This window comes from Eleginops maclovinus, chromosome 3 (genome assembly GCF_036324505.1).
Source record: "Eleginops maclovinus isolate JMC-PN-2008 ecotype Puerto Natales chromosome 3, JC_Emac_rtc_rv5, whole genome shotgun sequence".
In the NCBI taxonomy this organism is placed as follows: Eukaryota; Metazoa; Chordata; class Actinopteri; order Perciformes; family Eleginopidae; genus Eleginops; species Eleginops maclovinus.
In genome coordinates, this window is record NC_086351.1 from 723,377 (window position 1) to 740,194 (window position 16,818).

General features: G+C 46.4%; 2 protein-coding genes across 8 annotated transcripts; one reads left to right on the forward strand and one right to left on the reverse strand.

Annotated features, from left to right (window-relative positions):
• The first annotated feature begins 1,193 nt into the window (after positions 1–1,193).
• On the forward strand, positions 1,194–8,313 carry kcnv1 (potassium voltage-gated channel modifier subfamily V member 1). 7 transcript variants are annotated; one of them, XM_063880091.1, is made up of 6 exons: positions 1,194–1,312; positions 1,445–4,170; positions 4,485–4,571; positions 4,715–5,113; positions 5,918–6,597; positions 6,837–8,313. In XM_063880091.1, exons 4-6 carry the CDS (start codon positions 4,806–4,808, stop codon positions 7,340–7,342), a joined length of 1,494 nt encoding a protein of 497 aa, XP_063736161.1. In that variant the 5' UTR covers positions 1,194–1,312; positions 1,445–4,170; positions 4,485–4,571; positions 4,715–4,805; the 3' UTR covers positions 7,343–8,313. The 7 variants fall into 7 exon arrangements, with proteins under 7 accessions (XP_063736161.1, XP_063736159.1, XP_063736158.1 ...); XM_063880092.1 differs by lacking the exon at positions 1,194–1,312 and having other exon boundaries at positions 3,890–3,910; positions 4,121–4,170; positions 4,485–4,521; positions 4,791–5,113; XM_063880089.1 differs by having other exon boundaries at positions 1,445–4,571.
• A 2,281-nt stretch (positions 8,314–10,594) lies between these two features.
• On the reverse strand, positions 10,595–12,038 carry gbp (glycogen synthase kinase binding protein). The gene has a single exon (XM_063880166.1). The coding sequence runs from the start codon at positions 11,910–11,912 to the stop codon at positions 11,511–11,513; it is 402 nt and encodes a 133-aa protein (XP_063736236.1). The 5' UTR covers positions 11,913–12,038; the 3' UTR covers positions 10,595–11,510.
• Positions 12,039–16,818: the final 4,780 nt, after the last annotated feature.

Genomic DNA, 16,818 nt, shown 5'->3' on the forward strand with positions numbered 1-16,818 from the left:
GCAGTTGTGTGATTCTTATCTGTCAAGTGAACACACACAAAGAAAAACCGCATGGACCATATGGGGATGGGGATGGGGATGGGGATGGGGATGGGGGGGAGGGGGGACAGAACAGAGACCGGTGAGAGAGGAAAGCATTGATGTATAAAGGGAACAGACTACACTGTGACCGACAGCGAGAATGAAAACATGGATACGGAGTTCAGATAAACAGGAAGTGCAGCTACGGCCAGCCTGCGTTCAGGGTGACGGAGGGTGGAGCTGCTGGAGGAGCCACCAGAGAGGCTCATACAGGGCGAGAGGTGGTAGGTACTATAGAGAGGACCAGTGTATTCAACAAGCTCCCTCTCAGCCTATTGTTCCACATTTACTAACAAGTTATAAGACAGTTATTACATGAGAGTATGTCCAATATCCAATTCAAAAAATGGAATAGATATTACAAGGTGATGTTAGACAATTTGCTGGATCCCCACGTCTCTTTATCCTTCATTTCATATTTGTTGAGGTTGAGAATAGAGCAAGGACAGATGATGACACCCACTCCAGCTCAAGGGGGAGTTATTTTCAGGCTATTACAGTCTCAATTATTTTCATGCTCATGACAACAGAGACATCCTCGCGTCCCTAAACGAGGACTTGGTCATAGACGGAGCTGCAGAATAAAGCTGCCTATAAGAAACTTCTGTTCCCAACATGAGCTCCACAAAGGGCCTCAGATAGAATTGTTTATTTCACTGATTCTATAAGTGAATATTCTCATTTAGACGACATATACGCGCCCTATTAGTCATTTGATCTATAACTACTGAGTTAGTGTGTACTTTCGGGTAACTGTTTTTTGAGGTCCAATGTGTTAGAGACCTCTGAGGAGTTTCCTCCCTCTCTGTCAGTGGAACTTATGCTCTGCGGTAAACACATCATCCAATCAACCTCACTAGTATTGTCTAATCTTCCCTAAAATCAGAATCTAAATGAAGGTAAAGGCGTTGTGACACTGCTGCAACCGGCATGGCGTTTCGTTATCATTATGATGGTTTACATTGAGATACTTGTGTGTGTGTGTGTGTGTGTGTGTGTGTGTGTGTGTGTGTGTGTGTGTGTGTGTGTGTGTGTGTGTGTGTGTGTGTGTGTGTGTGTGTGTGTGTGTGTGTGTGTGTGTGTGTGTGTGTGTGTGTGTGTGTGTCTCTGCAGTGTTCCTGTGTTATCAGACTGGAGAAAATGGTTCTGCAGTCTGTCAGAGATCAGCTGTGCTGCTCTGGCCTCAGCTCTGAAGTCCAACCAAGTCTACTTTCTGCAGAAGAAATACTTTGTTGGTGACCATTAGTGAAATGTTTTTAGAGATGATGTAATGAAAGGCTGATATTATGAAGATTTCAATAACAGAAAGACAGTCGCTGTGATTCAGGGAGTGACCTTTCCCCCTCTCCTGTTTATTTTCCAGGTCCTGGAGGGGAAATGTTCCAAAGAAAGGCGGCATTTTCCTGTGAAAACAGGACTATATTCCAACTGAGAGCAGCGAGCGCATTACTGCAGACAACAGAGAAACTGAGTCAGCACTGATTTACTACGGTGCAGGAACCCTCCCCCCCCTCCTCCTCCTCCTCCTCCTCACCTCATGTTGACCTGTCCATCTCAACAAGTGTCTGCAGACAGCCCATAATCCTGCGTTTGGTTGTTCCTGGGTGGGACTATGTTCTCCCTGTAACCAAAGCACTAAGCTTCTCTTCGAAACACTTTCAGAGTCTGTCTGATGACACAGTCAGATAAAGGCCAGGAAGAAGATGGAGCCATATGATCTACTGTTGCACTTCTTTGTATTCTCACTCCGGTTCATTAATGTCCAATCAGATGTCTCCTTTGATTAAAACCCTTCTGAAAGGAGCTCTGCCTGGCGTCGTTGAGATGGTGCTGAAGGTGTGTGTGTAGTCTTCCTGGGATCAGGTGTTGGACATGTGTTGGGATGTCTGTAAATGAAATGCAGGAACAGCTGTGCAGAGAGGGGGCTCTCTTTGCTGTCTGGTGACGGGGGTCTGTGTGCAGGTGAAGAACTGACCCTGGGTCAGCAGGGGCCCTGCAGGGGACATGCTCTAGATGTCCTGCTGATGTGGGGACACCTCGTACAGGAAAGACTTTCATGGTGTCTCTGTTCTCATTTATAAGGTACCTCACTGCAGGCTGCTCTCTTTAGGAGGGACGCATGTTCTCTTTACAGATCTGTTAATCTAAAGACAGAATGAATACTAAACACACAGACAGGATAGAAGACTCTTTACAGATCTGTTAATCTAATTACAGAATGAATACTAAACACACAGACAGGATAGAAGACTCTTTACAGATCTGTTAATCTAAATACAGAATGAATACTAAACACACAGACAGGATAGAAGACTCTTTACAGATCTGTTAATCTAAAGACAGAATGAATACTAAACACACAGACAGGATAGAAGACTCTTTACAGATCTGTTAATCTAAAGACAGAATGAATACTAAACACACAGACAGGATAGAAGACTCTTTACAGATCTGTAGGTTAATATATGCTGTCCACTCATGGGATGGAAGACACAATACAGATCTGTAAGGCAGTGACAGACATGCGTTGTGCTGGTGTGTTTGTTGCCTCACTCTCAGCACTCTGCACTCGGGGAAGGTTTCCGCAGATGTGTGACCTGAGTGTTCTCTGACTCTCTCCCTCCACGTTCCCGGTGCTCAGAGTCCTGCAGGCGTTTTAATGAAGACTTAAAAACTGAAAGATGCAGTGTGTGTCAGAGCTCCAGTACAGCCAGATCCTTAAGCTATTGTAACTCAGGTTAGTGATGGCACACACTGCTCTGTATTAGCTCTAACTTATTTGATATGAATCCAGTTTGGATAAGATGCGGTGGGTAAAAGGAGGGAGTGACATTCCTCGAACACCACCTTTCTAGAAGTGGGAAGCCATCAACAACAGACCCTCATGATGGTGTTTCTCAGTGAGCGGTAGCAGAGGACGCCTGGCTCTTCTGGCTGATTCACAGTGAGGAAATAAAATAATATCTACACCTCCTTTCCTCCACCTCTCTCTCTTTTACCTCCTTCTTATCCTCTTCATCTTACTTCTCTTTTTCTCCTCCACTCCTTCCTCTTCTACCTCCTCGAACTCCTATCTCATCCTCATTCCCTTCTGTCTTTCCGTCCTCCTCCGCTGTTTTACACCTGCTCCACATTGAGATGCATCACAGGGAGGCTCAGTGAGCTGCTTCCTCCTCCTCCTCCTCCTCCTCCTCTACTTCCTCTTCTGCCTTCTCCTCTACTTCCTCCAACTCCTATATCTCTTCCCTCCTCCCCTTCCTTTTTCTTTTCGACTGCATTTATACCCCTCTTCCTCTTCCTCCTCCCCCCCCCTCCTCCCCCCCCTCCTCTTCCTCCTCCTGTTTTAAACCTGCTCCACATTGAGAGCACCAGAGGGAGGCTCAGTGAGCTCCTTCCTCTTTCTCCTCTTCCAACCACCTTTTCCTCCACCTCCCTCTCTTTTTCTGCTCCCCCTCTTCCTTCTACCTCCTTTCCCTTTCTTTTTTCCTGTCCTTCTCCTCCTTGTCCTCCTCTACTATTTCCTCTTCTTCCTCATCCTTCTCTTCCAACTCCCACATCTCATCCTCCACCCCTTCCTTTTTACCCCTCATCTTCCTCCTCCCCCTCTGTTTTAAACCCGCTCCACATTCAGAGAGCATCAGAGAGCAGAGGGAGGTTTCGGGAGATGCTTCCTCCTCCTCCTCCTCCTCCTCCTCTTGCTGTCTGCTTGTTTGAACATGTGTCCCTCTCTCCTCGGTGGTCCTGAGATCGTCCCTGGAGTCGGTTCATGTTTTCCTGTGTGAGGATGTGGAGTACCGATGAGACAGAGATCCTCTCCGGTCCGATCACGGTAAGATGCTCCTGCAGGTTCACAGCTGTGCTAATGCAGACCCCCTCACCTCAGCTTCCTTTCAACTCACGGGAAATATTACCTTCAATGCAGTGCTGGGAAGTAACTAGTACATTTACTCAATGCTGTACTTCAGAACCCTTTGGAGGTACTTGTACTTAACTTAAGTATTTCTATTTGTTGCTACTGTGTACTTCTACTCCTCTACAGTTAGGAGGTCAATGGTCAAGAATGAAAATCGGAAAACTTTCAAAATAAAGGTACTGCATCTTTGATAACCAGAATGTGTTCATATATATTATAATGTTCTGCCCATAGACTGTATATAGATACAGTCTATGGTTCTGCTTCATACGAAAGCATGCCCCCACATGAGTTTAAGGGAGGGGTGTAGTGCTGATAATGCGTTGTGGTCTGTTGGGACACTTTTGAATCCGCATGAAAACATCTTAGAAAATAACGCAATGCCTGAACAAGAAGTGATGTCTGCCGACACTTCATCACCTTTATTTAAACATGAAAAGCAGTCACTAAACATCTGTGCTTCTCCCTGGGCGCTTCCTTCCTCGGATAGCTTCAGACCCAGCTGTTCCATCCCTGATATCCTTCAGGTAAAATGTGGAGTTAAAAAGCAGTACGCTGTAAAGCGTATACGGTAAAGGTGTGTGAGCTTCTGGTACAACGTCAGTCCAAGCACTAATCTGAAGTTGAACCTTTAATTTACACTTCAGATTATTGCTTTCAGCTAACCTGAAACAGTGAGGGGAAATCTGCTGGCACATTAACCTGTCTGTTTTTCAACAGCTTTATGGTTCTCTGGACTTTTTGAACTTGCTTGATTGAAGTTTGAAAATAGTTGTATTCCTCACTTGTCGAGCAGCCCCCCTCCTCCACCATGAGCCTCTCCTTCAGCTCGGTGTCGGCGGAGGAAGTGTGCAGCACCCGCTCCTCCTCGGTGTCTCTGGACTCCAGTGTCTTCTTCAGTGGGACGCCGTCTTCCTCCACCGCAGACTTACTGGAGTTCTTCATCGTCAACGTCGGAGGAAGTCGCTACGTGCTGTCGCGGGAGCTGCTGGCGTCGCACCCGGAGACCCGGTTGGGGAAGCTGGCCCGATGCAGCAGAGAGTCGGTGCTGGAGCTCTGCGACGACGCCGACTTCCTGGAAAATGAGTTCTTCTTTGATAGAAACTCACAGACCTTCCAGTAAGTGGCGCTTCAGGCTCTTACCTGAGGCATGCATGTTGACCTGTAGTAATAACAACCCCGCACGCACCCTTCAGTGTGAAGAACAGTCCCTCTAGAAAGAACCAGAACCGTGCAGGGCGTTCAGTATTCAACAAACAACAAGATATAGTTCGTATGTTAAGTAATGCATCATGTTTATAAAGGGTGGATAAGGCAGTTACTAACATCCATACTAGAAAGGCACTGGTGGAAAGGCACTGGTGGAAAGGCACTGGTGGAAAGGCACTGGTGGAAAGGCACTGGTGCCTTCGTGTGCGTCTCACGTGATCTCAATTTCAAAAGTTGGGATCGCTCTCTCCACTTCCGTTTGTTAATGAGCTTTCAGTCGTAAGGTGGAAACATCATGGACGGTACAAAGAAGCTGAGCAGTATTTAATAATAAGAGCGTTCATAAAACACGTTGTTCTGATTGGAAGCATGCTCATTTCCCCAGTCAAATAGCAATGTGTGTATCCGCCCCAGGTTTAAGATCCATTCCTAGATGTAAAGGGTTCCTTGGCCGATGCTACACCTTTCCAAAAAGGAAAATGTAAATCGGACCAGAAGTTCTATTCTGTTATTCTGCGTTTATCAGAATTTTAAATATGTGGACAGATTATCGAGTTCAGGCCTGAAACATTTTGCATTGTGACGGCCTGAGGGACAGTGAGGTGGAAACGCAGACAGCATTGGGCTGAAGGAACCTCTTAGTTCCTTTAGGGTCCTGCTTCCTTCAAAACGCACTGGCAGTAAACCTCGTGATTCTGATACCTCTGCCGACAGGTATGTGATGAACTTCTACCGGACGGGACACCTGCATGTGAGGGAGGAGCTGTGTGAGATCTCCTTCCTGCAGGAGATCGAGTACTGGGGCATCGACGAGCTTTGCATCGACCTGTGCTGCCGCGAGCGCTACCACCGCCGCAAGGAGCAGAAGGAAACCCTCAACGTTCAGCCGGAGTTTGAGCCTGAGGACGACGATGAGGACTTTGTGGGTGCAGCTTGCCCGGCTTTCCGCCGCCGCCTGTGGGACCTGCTGGAGAAACCCAAGTCTTCCCGCGCTGCTCGCACCTTTGGTCTGCTCTCCTTCTCCCTCGTGGTTCTGTCGGTCATCAACATGGTGCTCATCTCGGTAGACTTCGAGGAGGGCTCCGGAGAGGGCTTCGGTGCGAGCGACGTTGGTTTCTGTGCACCACTGCTCTCCGTTGTCCTGGAGTACGCGTGCATGGTTTGGTTCACGGTGGAACTGGCTCTTCGCTTTCTCTGCGTGAGGGATAAGTGTCGCTTCAGTCGAAGTTTTCCCAACGTGATCGACCTGCTGGCCGTCCTGCCGTTCTACGTGACGCTGGCGGTGGAGAGCCTTCACGGAGAGTCTATGGAGCTGGTGAGCGTGGGCCGTGTGGTGCAGGTCCTCCGACTCCTCAGGTCGCTCCGTATGCTGAAGCTGGGTCGACACTCCACAGGTAAAAGATCTCTAATATTTAATGCACGCCTCTTATTTAGACTTTTGTTATTTTGCCTGCTTACCTTTACTGTAACAATGTAAATCCCCCTCTGTGGGACAAATAAAGGGATCCTGATTCTGATTGGTTACAGCCTATGTCCATAAGTGCCTCTACCGGTTGCATCTGGAAAGTGCTCTTGAGGAATAAGTACTGGAGATGTGTTCTTAAAATACTCCTCTGTCCTCATTTCTGTCCAGGCCTGAAGTCTCTGGGTTTGACCATCGCTCAGTGCTACGAGGAGGTCGGCCTCCTGCTCCTCTTCTTTGCTGTGGGCATCTCCATCTTTTCCGCGGTGATCTTCACTCTGGAGCAAGACGTTCCCGCCACCACCTTCACCAGCATGCCGGCCGCTTGGTGGTGGGCGACCACCTCCATGACCACGGTGGGCTACGGAGACGTCCGCCCCGACACGGCTGTGGGGAAGCTGCTGGCCTTCGTCTGCATCCTGTCTGGGATACTGATGCTGGCGCTCCCCATCGCCATCATCAACGAGCGCTTCGCAGCACATTACTTTACCTTGCAGGTGAAGGAGGCAGCTGTGCAGCACGGCCAGATGCTGAAGAGGCTGGCCCGTGGATCGGTGGGGGGGTTGGGCGTGAACCTGAGGGATGCCTACGCCCGGAGCGTCCTGGAGATGTTGAGGCTGCATGGGCAGGAGAGGGAGAGCACCCGGAGCAGCGTCGAAGACGACCTGTGGTGGTAGAACCAGCAGACTCAGACCCGGGGGTTCAGTGCGAGGTACAACCCCCCAGGAAGTGCGTCAGACGTTGAATAAATGTTCTCTAGTGGCCAAACGGCGGTACTACAACTTCAGTTTGACTAAGATTGGGAAAGAGACGTCTATAATCAGCGTATGATGGTTGCTGCGAGACCGTCCGGCCATTATTGTCTTCAAGCACCACGAACGAGGCCTCCGGCGCTGTATCCAGTTCTCTTCATACATCCATGTGTAAAACCCCACAGGAGGCACCGGGGAGGCAACACGTTGAGACCCACAGAGGACAAAGCGGAACTAAATCTTTCCTGTGTGGTCATTGCCCCCTAAAATCTTCATTTCAACTAACATTTTCCGGTCAAAGAGTCAAACCACAAAAGTAGATTCTGGAAATGTCCTCATGAGGACTCTCCAGCAAGTGCACATTGTGGAGAGCAAGGACTAACATTTGCACGGTGCAAATTAAGGTGGTCCCACGAGGGAAACACATTTGAGTGGAGCTGTGTCATGTCAGTGTTGAGATTCTCCTCCTGACGTTAGGACAGGACGTGTATTAGTATATGTGTACAAACCAAAGTCTCTCTGTGGTATAAAGTGTGTTGTATTTATTCTAAGTGTTGGTAGAGATAGTGAAGCCCTGACCGAGCCGGACTCCATCCATCAGTCTGCTCAGGCTGTAGTGATTTCAGCATCTTTTTGACTGATAGTTTGCGGTACTCAAGCCGAGTCGTTCAGCCCAAGTGTCATCACTCCCTCGAGACGACGATCCTCTTTCCTCCTGACCCTCGGATGTTTGTTTCCTTCAGTGTTCACGGCATCTCGCCTGCATTTAATCCACCGCACAATGAGCTGCACACACACTTGGACCTCAGGTTTTTTAATGTCAGGTCTGAACAACTAACCGATCCTCCTGGGGAATATTTTAGCTGTGTAGTGCATGTGTGATGGGGGGGGGGGGGGGGGGGTGTCATCTCTCTGGAGGAGGACTGTTTTTTGTCCTTAAATAACTAAAATGCTAATGTGATGTCCCAGTTCCTCCTCTCGCTGTGCAGCCAGAGGCATCACACACTGAATTCAGGTCAGCTGTGAAGGCAGTCAGGCAGGAAGTCTCCAATGCAGCTGTGATGAGACACAGCCTACAAATTAAACAACCTTTATCAGTCATCCATGTTTCTCCCCCCTCCATTTCATCAATCTGAAAGGACCAGTGCATGAAAAAAACCTCATGAAGCCTTGGTGTCTCCCCTGGGATGAGGAGTGTGTTTGCTAATCAAAGTAAAGAACAGAAACACAATCTGACTTGTTTGGAAATCAGGAAGGTTAGTAAGCAGTGTTCCAGAGACATGTCAGAGCAGTTTACCTTTGAGCTGCTTTATTCTCTCCGGTGTTTCCTCTTCCTCGCCATTAAACTCTGCGTAACAAAAGACAGATCCTTCAACTGAGGTGACCTCCACCCTGAAGCCCCACCTCCACCCTGAAGCCCCACCTCCACCCTGAAGCCCCTCTCACATTTACATTCATACGTTAATGATATAACAGAGGGGATAATGTGAACTCCCTGCACATTATCCTTCTTATTCCACAGCTAAATACTAAGTAAACCAACGACTTGAAATGATGACATATGTATTAAATTGACGGTTTAACATTTCAAGCAGTCTCCACCAAAGATAGATAGATGCTGAACTATCACACACAAAATAATAAGGTTTGTCATTTTTACATAAAGTTAGTAGTTGCAGCCGGTTGTGGACACTCATTGAAGAAATACCAAAATGTACGTCTTATTTAATTCCACTCTGCAGGCGACCAGCAGCTGACATAAAAGGTGTGCGCAGCTTCAGAGGAGGATCAGATTTATTCAGAAATACCCACCGCCCTCTCTGCATCTGCATGTGTACAGACATGCTGCTCAGTGCAAAGCCTCCACACACCTGGTCTGCTCAAATGCACCTTTTATTCTGTATTTAACAAATCAGATAAACTCATGGCGTTTTATAGAAATGTCCTGAAGGTCTGTTGTTGTTTTTAGGATTCGTACTCTTGCATTGTGTATATTTCATCCTCCCCTGCATGAGAAGACCCTGTAAATGTGTGTGTTGTAATGTTTATATATGCAAATGTGAGATGATGTGATGCTACCTTTTGGTGTCTCTTCTTAACGAGTTCAATAAGAGGTCCCAGTATCTGTGACATAAACCATAATTATGAATGATTAAAGGGACCAAAAGTAAAAAGGTGTGTGTGTGTGTGTGTGTGTGTGTGTGTGTGTGTGTGTGTGTGTGTGTGTGTGTGTGTGTGTGTGTGTGTGTGTGTGTGTGTGTGTGTGTGTGTGTGTGTGTGTGTGTGTGTGTTCTTGAGTATCTGCACTCACACTGCCCTCTAGTGGAGCTGTCCAGTACTCACCCTGCAGAGCTTTGTCTCTGAACCTGATGTGGGTTTGTTTTCATCGCCTTGATAAACCTGATCTACACTCCCAGCTCTCCCCAGCCTCTCCTCCCGGCTTTATCTAAAGAGGCTCTGGCTGTTCCCTTCCAGCAGTGTGTTCTATATGTTTCTGTGCATGTAAATGGTCTGCAGAGGCTAAAATCCCTGTGTTCTCTGAGTCACAGTAGAGGAACGGAATAGGGCGTCTTTAAAGACCCGTTCTTCATGTTGATGATTGAAGCTGTGATTCAAATGTAGATCCATCCCAAGTTGAACATTAGTATTGTGTTGTTTACAAATCAATATCAACTTTACTTTCACCCTTTCTACAGGGTTACAGGTCTGAAAACTGCATCTTTTTTTACATGTTATCAACCATGTGTATTTTACTCAACCACAAAGTAAGAAATGGATCAATCCAAAGAGAGAGTGTGTGTGTGTGTGTGTGTGTGTGTGTGTGTGTGTGTGTGTGTGTGTGTGTGTGTGTGTGTGTGTGTGTGTGTGTGTGTGTGTGTGTGTGTGTGTGTGTGTGTGTGTGTGTGTGTGTGTGTGTGTGTGTGTGTGTGTGTGTGTGTCTGTCATCTGGATGTCAGGTCCATCTGCTGTCGGATGACGACACACTCTCAGTAACAGACACACAGCGGCAGAGGGAGCTGCCATGAACACCGACCTGAGCAAAACATGTTTTCGTGCTGCTGAAGGGGGGGGTGTATTTATAGGCTGATAACGAGCATGTGTCCTTCACCACCACGTTGCAGCATGGACGCATGTTTTCACATGTAGGACAAACTCCCAAATGAAAGTGCACAGAGGTTTGGAATAACAAAATGAGTTTTATTAAGACAACAAAAAGGCCCTGAATAACTCAGGAACATGATCAGATACTTCGGTACGAAGCAGTGGTGGACGTCTTTCTTTTACTTTGAGAAGAAACAAATACAAAAAACAAACTCAGAAGGAATTCCAAAAAGGTGAAAGCACCACAGGTGTGACGGCCGACCTTTCACAAACAAGTCTCACATCACTCAAAGCCCCCATCCCTCCCCCACATGGCTGGTGTCCATGTTGACAGGAAGTGGATGTAGAACAGAAATGTGGAGAGGCTGTTGGCAGAGGGTCAGGGAGGTGTCCTGTCAAATTTGCTTTTCAAAAAGTTGTCAGTCACTGATTTGAGCAAAGCATTGAATGCTAACAGAGCAGCCCCCTGGACAACCTGATTTGAAATAAAATAGGGGGGGGGGAACTTCCTCTCTGCACAGCAGCCTTTCACACCCAGCATTAGATTGTAAACAAAATGGGACTTCTAACCACCCAACCCCCATTATAACAGTCTGCCACAGCAGGGAATGGCTAGAAACCCTCCCAACCCCCCCTTTCGGAACACATGAACACATTCATGCAGTGGTAAATAAGAAGTGAACCAGCTTTGACTCAACCATTCATCTCATAGAAAAACATCTCATAGTTCAGGAGTCACAGAAAACACAACATGTGTATCTCCACCTAACATCTCAGGGAGGGTGACATCAGCCTTTGGAAGGGTGAAATAAACGTCCTGCTAATGAAATGTCTTCGAATTGTTTCTGGAGTCCAGTGCAGCCCCGGGGAAATTCAAACCCACAGCCGTCCAGCCGACACTGCAAAGGGCAGCACGGGGGAAATAGAAAAACGTAGCTACCAGTCCGGGGACATGTCAACCTAAACAGCTGTGTGGTTGTGCGGTTCTTCATCAGGACGGCACATTGTCGCCACAGTCCTGCAGTCTCTTCACGGCCTCCTTAATCAGGTTCCCGGATAACAGTAACTCCTGCAGCAGCCGGTGCGGATCGTCCTCCTCCACCGTAATCCTCTTTCTGCTCCACGGTTTCATTTGGTCCCAGTCCTGGCTGGGGATGTTGTACGGGTTTACCCTGCTGCTCCCCCTGCGGAGCCGCATGCAGCAGCTGTGTTTCTGAGCCGGAGCCCCCGTACTGCCGACCGGTTTCCCCCCGCAGGACACGCTCTGTTTCTGGCTGCTGTTGTTGTGCAGCTGCAGCGCCTCGCCGATTTTAGTCACCAGCGCGTCCACCTCTTTGGAGCCCACGGTGACCGACTGCTCCAGGAAGATGTAGTTCTCCTTCCGACACGGCATCGTGGCAGGATTTCGGTGTGTTTTCAGGCAGGTTTCTGTGTTTTCGAGTGTTTCCTTCGCCTGGGAGCTGCTTCTCGCTCTCACCACGCCGCTCGGCAGGAACCGACAACCAGATTTGATTTGTAAACAATGGATGACGCGTTTTGGACTGTACCATGTTCCCTGCAGCGGGGAGGGGTGGATTTTAAACCAAAATAAAGTACATGGTTATCATGTAACAAACTACTTCATGCCATTTTATAATCTCTCAAGGTTATTAATAAGTGGAAACACAACAAGTAAACTGAAACACATGCTTTACGCTGTTAGCGGTGATTGGATTTCCCGCCTGAACACGAAATCCCCGCAGCGTTGGACTGCTCCGTCCCGATGGGCATTACATAAGTGATAACTGCTGCTGTCTGTCTAGGCAAAACAAACAAAGGGCTCCTTCTTTATTAAACTACACTCATATTAAAGGCTTATCATAACCACATATTTTTCTTCCATATACGTCTTAACATGGTGCTTTGTGAACCAGCTCATGCTGTGATCAGAATATCTGCTGAAATTAATTAATGATATGGTGTAAGCATTGAATCAAAGCCAGTGTTGTATGAAATTCAGCCATATTGCCACGTCTAAAATCCTTCTGATACACACGTTATGTGTCCCTTGCATCAAGATAGAGTCAAACATTTTGAAAGCTGTAAAGAAAACAGATTTAACCCCATTTATGTAGAAAAGTCACACGTTTTGATAGCTGATTATTGCCTATATTGTAGTATAATGTGCACATCTGATTCTGATTACATATAGTCAAGGAAGTACTCAGATGTTGTACTTGAGTAAAGTAGAAGTACTCAGATCTTGTACTTGAGTAAAGTAGAATTACTCAGGTCTTGTTCTTGAGTAAAGTAGAAGTACCAGAGTGTAGGAATACTCTGTCACAGTAAAAGTATTCTAAATGTTCCTCCAGTGAAAGTAGAAAGTACTCTCCTCTAAATGTACTTAAAGTAGCGACAGTAAAAGTAGTCATTGTCTGATTGGTCCATTTCAGAATAATATCTCTGATATGTTTTATAATGATTGATCATTAAAGTGTTCTCAGAGCTGGTAAAGGTGCAGCTAGTTTGAATGGCTGTGTATACTGCAGGGTAGCTGCTGGATTTACTGCAGGTGAACTACAGTCTGATTTAAGGGGATTATATTTACCATCATTCATCCTAATCTGCCTAGCAACTGAAGGTATTAACTAAATGTAGTGGAGTGAAAGTACATGGTTACTCTGAATTGTAGTGCAGTACTTAAGTACAGTACTGGAGTACATGTATTGAGTTACAGCCCTGCTTATATCTGTGCCTGAACACCGAGGGTCTTGTTTAATATCAAGCTGAATATATGGGTACAGTAAGAACACTTGGCAGTGATCGGATGTGTGAATCAGAATGAATTTACACACCAACAATGGCAGTGGAGAGAGGGTGTGTATCTGTGGGAGAACACAGTGTACGTTTCTCTTTCTGAGAAACAGCAGCCCGAACCTGATGCTCCAGTCAGAGAGCCCACATCACCATATATGGAGCTACTATCACTCACCACGTGGTGCGACAGCCAATCAGAGGGCAGGCTGGGGCTTTGTGTCTCAATGGCAGGGAGGTTGTGGCGGTTGGGAGAGATACCAACATGTGAGAAAAAGATAAACTGTCATCACTTCCTGAAACAGAAAGAAAACAACACCTCCACCACAAGGTCAAAAAGTGCAGTTCAGGGCATCCAAAACATATTCTCTTTGTTATTGTAAATCAGAATCAGCAATCACAGCTGGGACATTGACATTACTACAGGAAAGGGATAGTGCAGATCAGAGGCAAAATGAAGAGTAGAGACAACATATTTGCCATGGCCTGCCCAATAATTAGCATTTCCCTGGTTCCATACACAAAAATATTGGATTAGAATAATCTCTGTGTCAAAAAAACGTTTATGTTACTTACATTTTTTGTTCAGCAGGATAATCTCCAAATATTAACACCACTTTCTGGTTTCTGAAGTAAAATCCACGGTCAGATGACTTCACGTCTCCATCGCTAAGCTAAAGGAGGCTAATGTTGGGCTATAAAGGAACTACAGCACGGTCACATGACTTCACGTCTCCACCGCTAAGCTAAAGGAGGCTAATGTTGGGCTATAAAGGAACTACAGCACGGTCACATGACTTCACGTCTCCACCGCTAAGCTAAAGGAGGCTAATGTTGGGCTATAAAGGAACTACAGCACGGTCACATGACTTCACGTCTCCACCGCTAAGCTAAAGGAGGCTAATGTTGGGCTATAAAGAAACTACAGCACGGTCACATGACTTCACGTCTCCACCGCTAAGCTAAAGGAGGCTAATGTTGGGCTATAAAGGAACTACAGCACAGTCACATGACTTCACGTCTCCACCGCTAAGCTAAAGGAGGCTAATGTTGGGCTATAAAGGAACTACAGCACGGTCACATGACTTCACGTCTCCACCGCTAAGCTAAAGGAGGCTAATGTTGGGCTATAAAGGAACTACAGCACGGTCACATGACTTCACGTCTCCACCGCTAAGCTAAAGGAGGCTAATGTTGGGCTATAAAGGAACTACAGCACGGTCACATGACTTCACGTCTCCACCGCTAAGCTAAAGGAGGCTAATGTTGGGCTATAAAGGAACTACAGCACGGTCACATGACTTCACGTCACCACCACTAAGCTAAAGGAGGCTAATGTTGGGCTATAAAGGAACTACAGCACGGTCACATGACTTCACGTCACCACCGCTAAGCTAAAGGAGGCTAATGTTGGGCTATAAAGGAACTACAGCACGGTCACATGACTTCACGTCTCCACCGCTAAGCTAAAGGAGGCTAATGTTGGGCTATAAAGGAACTACAGCACGGTCACATGACTTCACGTCTCCACCGCTAAGCTAAAGGAGGCTAATGTTGGGCTATAAAGGAACTACAGCACGGTTTTTATTTACTGTTGTATTTCATGTTGTAGAACTTTGAACCCTCACCACCTGGTGTTAACCACATACATTATTTTGTGCTATAACCAAAACAATCAGAAAAACGTTGAAAAGGGGACAGGAAGTATTGAAGTGCTGACTCATTTCTGGATTTACGACTCATTCCTGCATTGTTCAATCACGCACACGTCAATAAACCCAGATAAGTGCACCTACATGGTAAACAATAAGTAGCACAATGATGATCCTTTGTGAATAAACCAAACTGTTCAAGCTCTTCTAATGTTTCCCTTCACACACATATGTATGCCTTTACACTGAGCAGTCGCTCCCCAACACGAGGAAGTGAGCGGGCAGAAAAGTAGGTCACACACTTCCTCCTCTCTTTGATGTTTTCCTGTCTGAGTCAGAGCCGATGGTAAACAGCACCACAAATACAATTCCTGTTTGTCTGCAACAGCAGCTGCCGCTCTCTCCAGGTCCCTGAACACAACACCACAACGGGAACACTGTGTGTGTGACCTCACCTCCTTTCTTGTTTGTTTGTGTGTGTGTGTGTGTGTGTGTGTGTGTGTGTGTGTGTGTGTGTGTGTGTGTGTGTGTGTGTGTGTGTGTGTGTGTGTGTGTGTGTGTGACCTCAACCTCCTCTCTTGTTAGTGTGTGTGAGAAATAAACAGCTCTGCAAAGTCTCATCACTTACAATCTGTTTACAGTCCACATTTTCTTTTTGAAAACAGAGATTGAAGTTATTTTATTTTACACGAGGTTTTAACTCCTTCACTTCACATGTATAGATTACTTAGGTTTGTGTATTGATGGAAGTATTCATCACGCATTATTTGCTCCTTGACTGTCAGAACTTTGAATTGTGTACATTTTCGCTGAATCCCACTGGAACACTTTCCTGCTGCCACAAATGTGGATTTATTCTCTGCTGAAAGTAGTCCCCAACAAAAGCACTTCCTCCTGTTTGTCTGATAGAAAACACCAGTCTGCAGCTGTTTATCCCTGAGCTTAAAGTAATACAACTTTACATATTTAATAGGAACCAGTTGGATGAAGGAAGTATAGTATTAGGAGGAGAAGCAGCACATGATTTATTAACAGGAAGAAAAACATTGAATATTTACATCCTTTAAAAGCTAGCTCTTGTGAAAGCACTTTCTAAAGTTTGTTCTCTTTTCGGGACCGTGACCGATATGGGAGGTGAACCACACTCTTTAAACTTCCCATTTGGGACCATCATCGTGGCTGTCTTTACTCTAACAGGCTGTGGAGCCTCTGAATGGAGAGCGAGCAGAAAAGAAAACAGGCCTTTCAGCCCGAGGATCAACTTTGATAGCAGTTGGCGGGCTGCCAGCAGCTGGGGTTCAGCGGGTTCTGCATTCAAACAGAGAGAGAGAGAGAGAGAGAGAGAGGCCATTCTCACCCTCAGACACACCCTTGCTCTCTCAGAGGAATGCGGGGAGGCTGCACATGGCAGGAAGTAATATCAAAGGTCTTATTTGTTGCTGTGCTGTGAGCTTGCACACAGGGATTGAAGCATTTGGAGACCATTTACATGCACTAAAACCTATAGGACATATAACGCTGCGTGCGTTTCCTCACGTTGGTGAAGACGTCTCTTTATCTGCATGTGTTTTCTTAAAGGATTCTGATTCTGGTGTTTTATTATTTGCATCGTTTTTGAGGCTGAAGGGCATTACAAACAGGGAAATGTTTGTAACGCGTTTGCTCTTCGGCCTCTTTCCAAATAACTTTATGAAAAGATGTGTTCCGTCAAACCTGAGGGAATCATCTGTTTCCACAGAAGATAAACTGACCGATGCTGTGTGTTTGTACTCATGCAGAGACTGATGAGCTCAAGGTTAATATTCCAGCTGTTGTCTCAAGTTCTGCTTACACACACACACACACACACACACA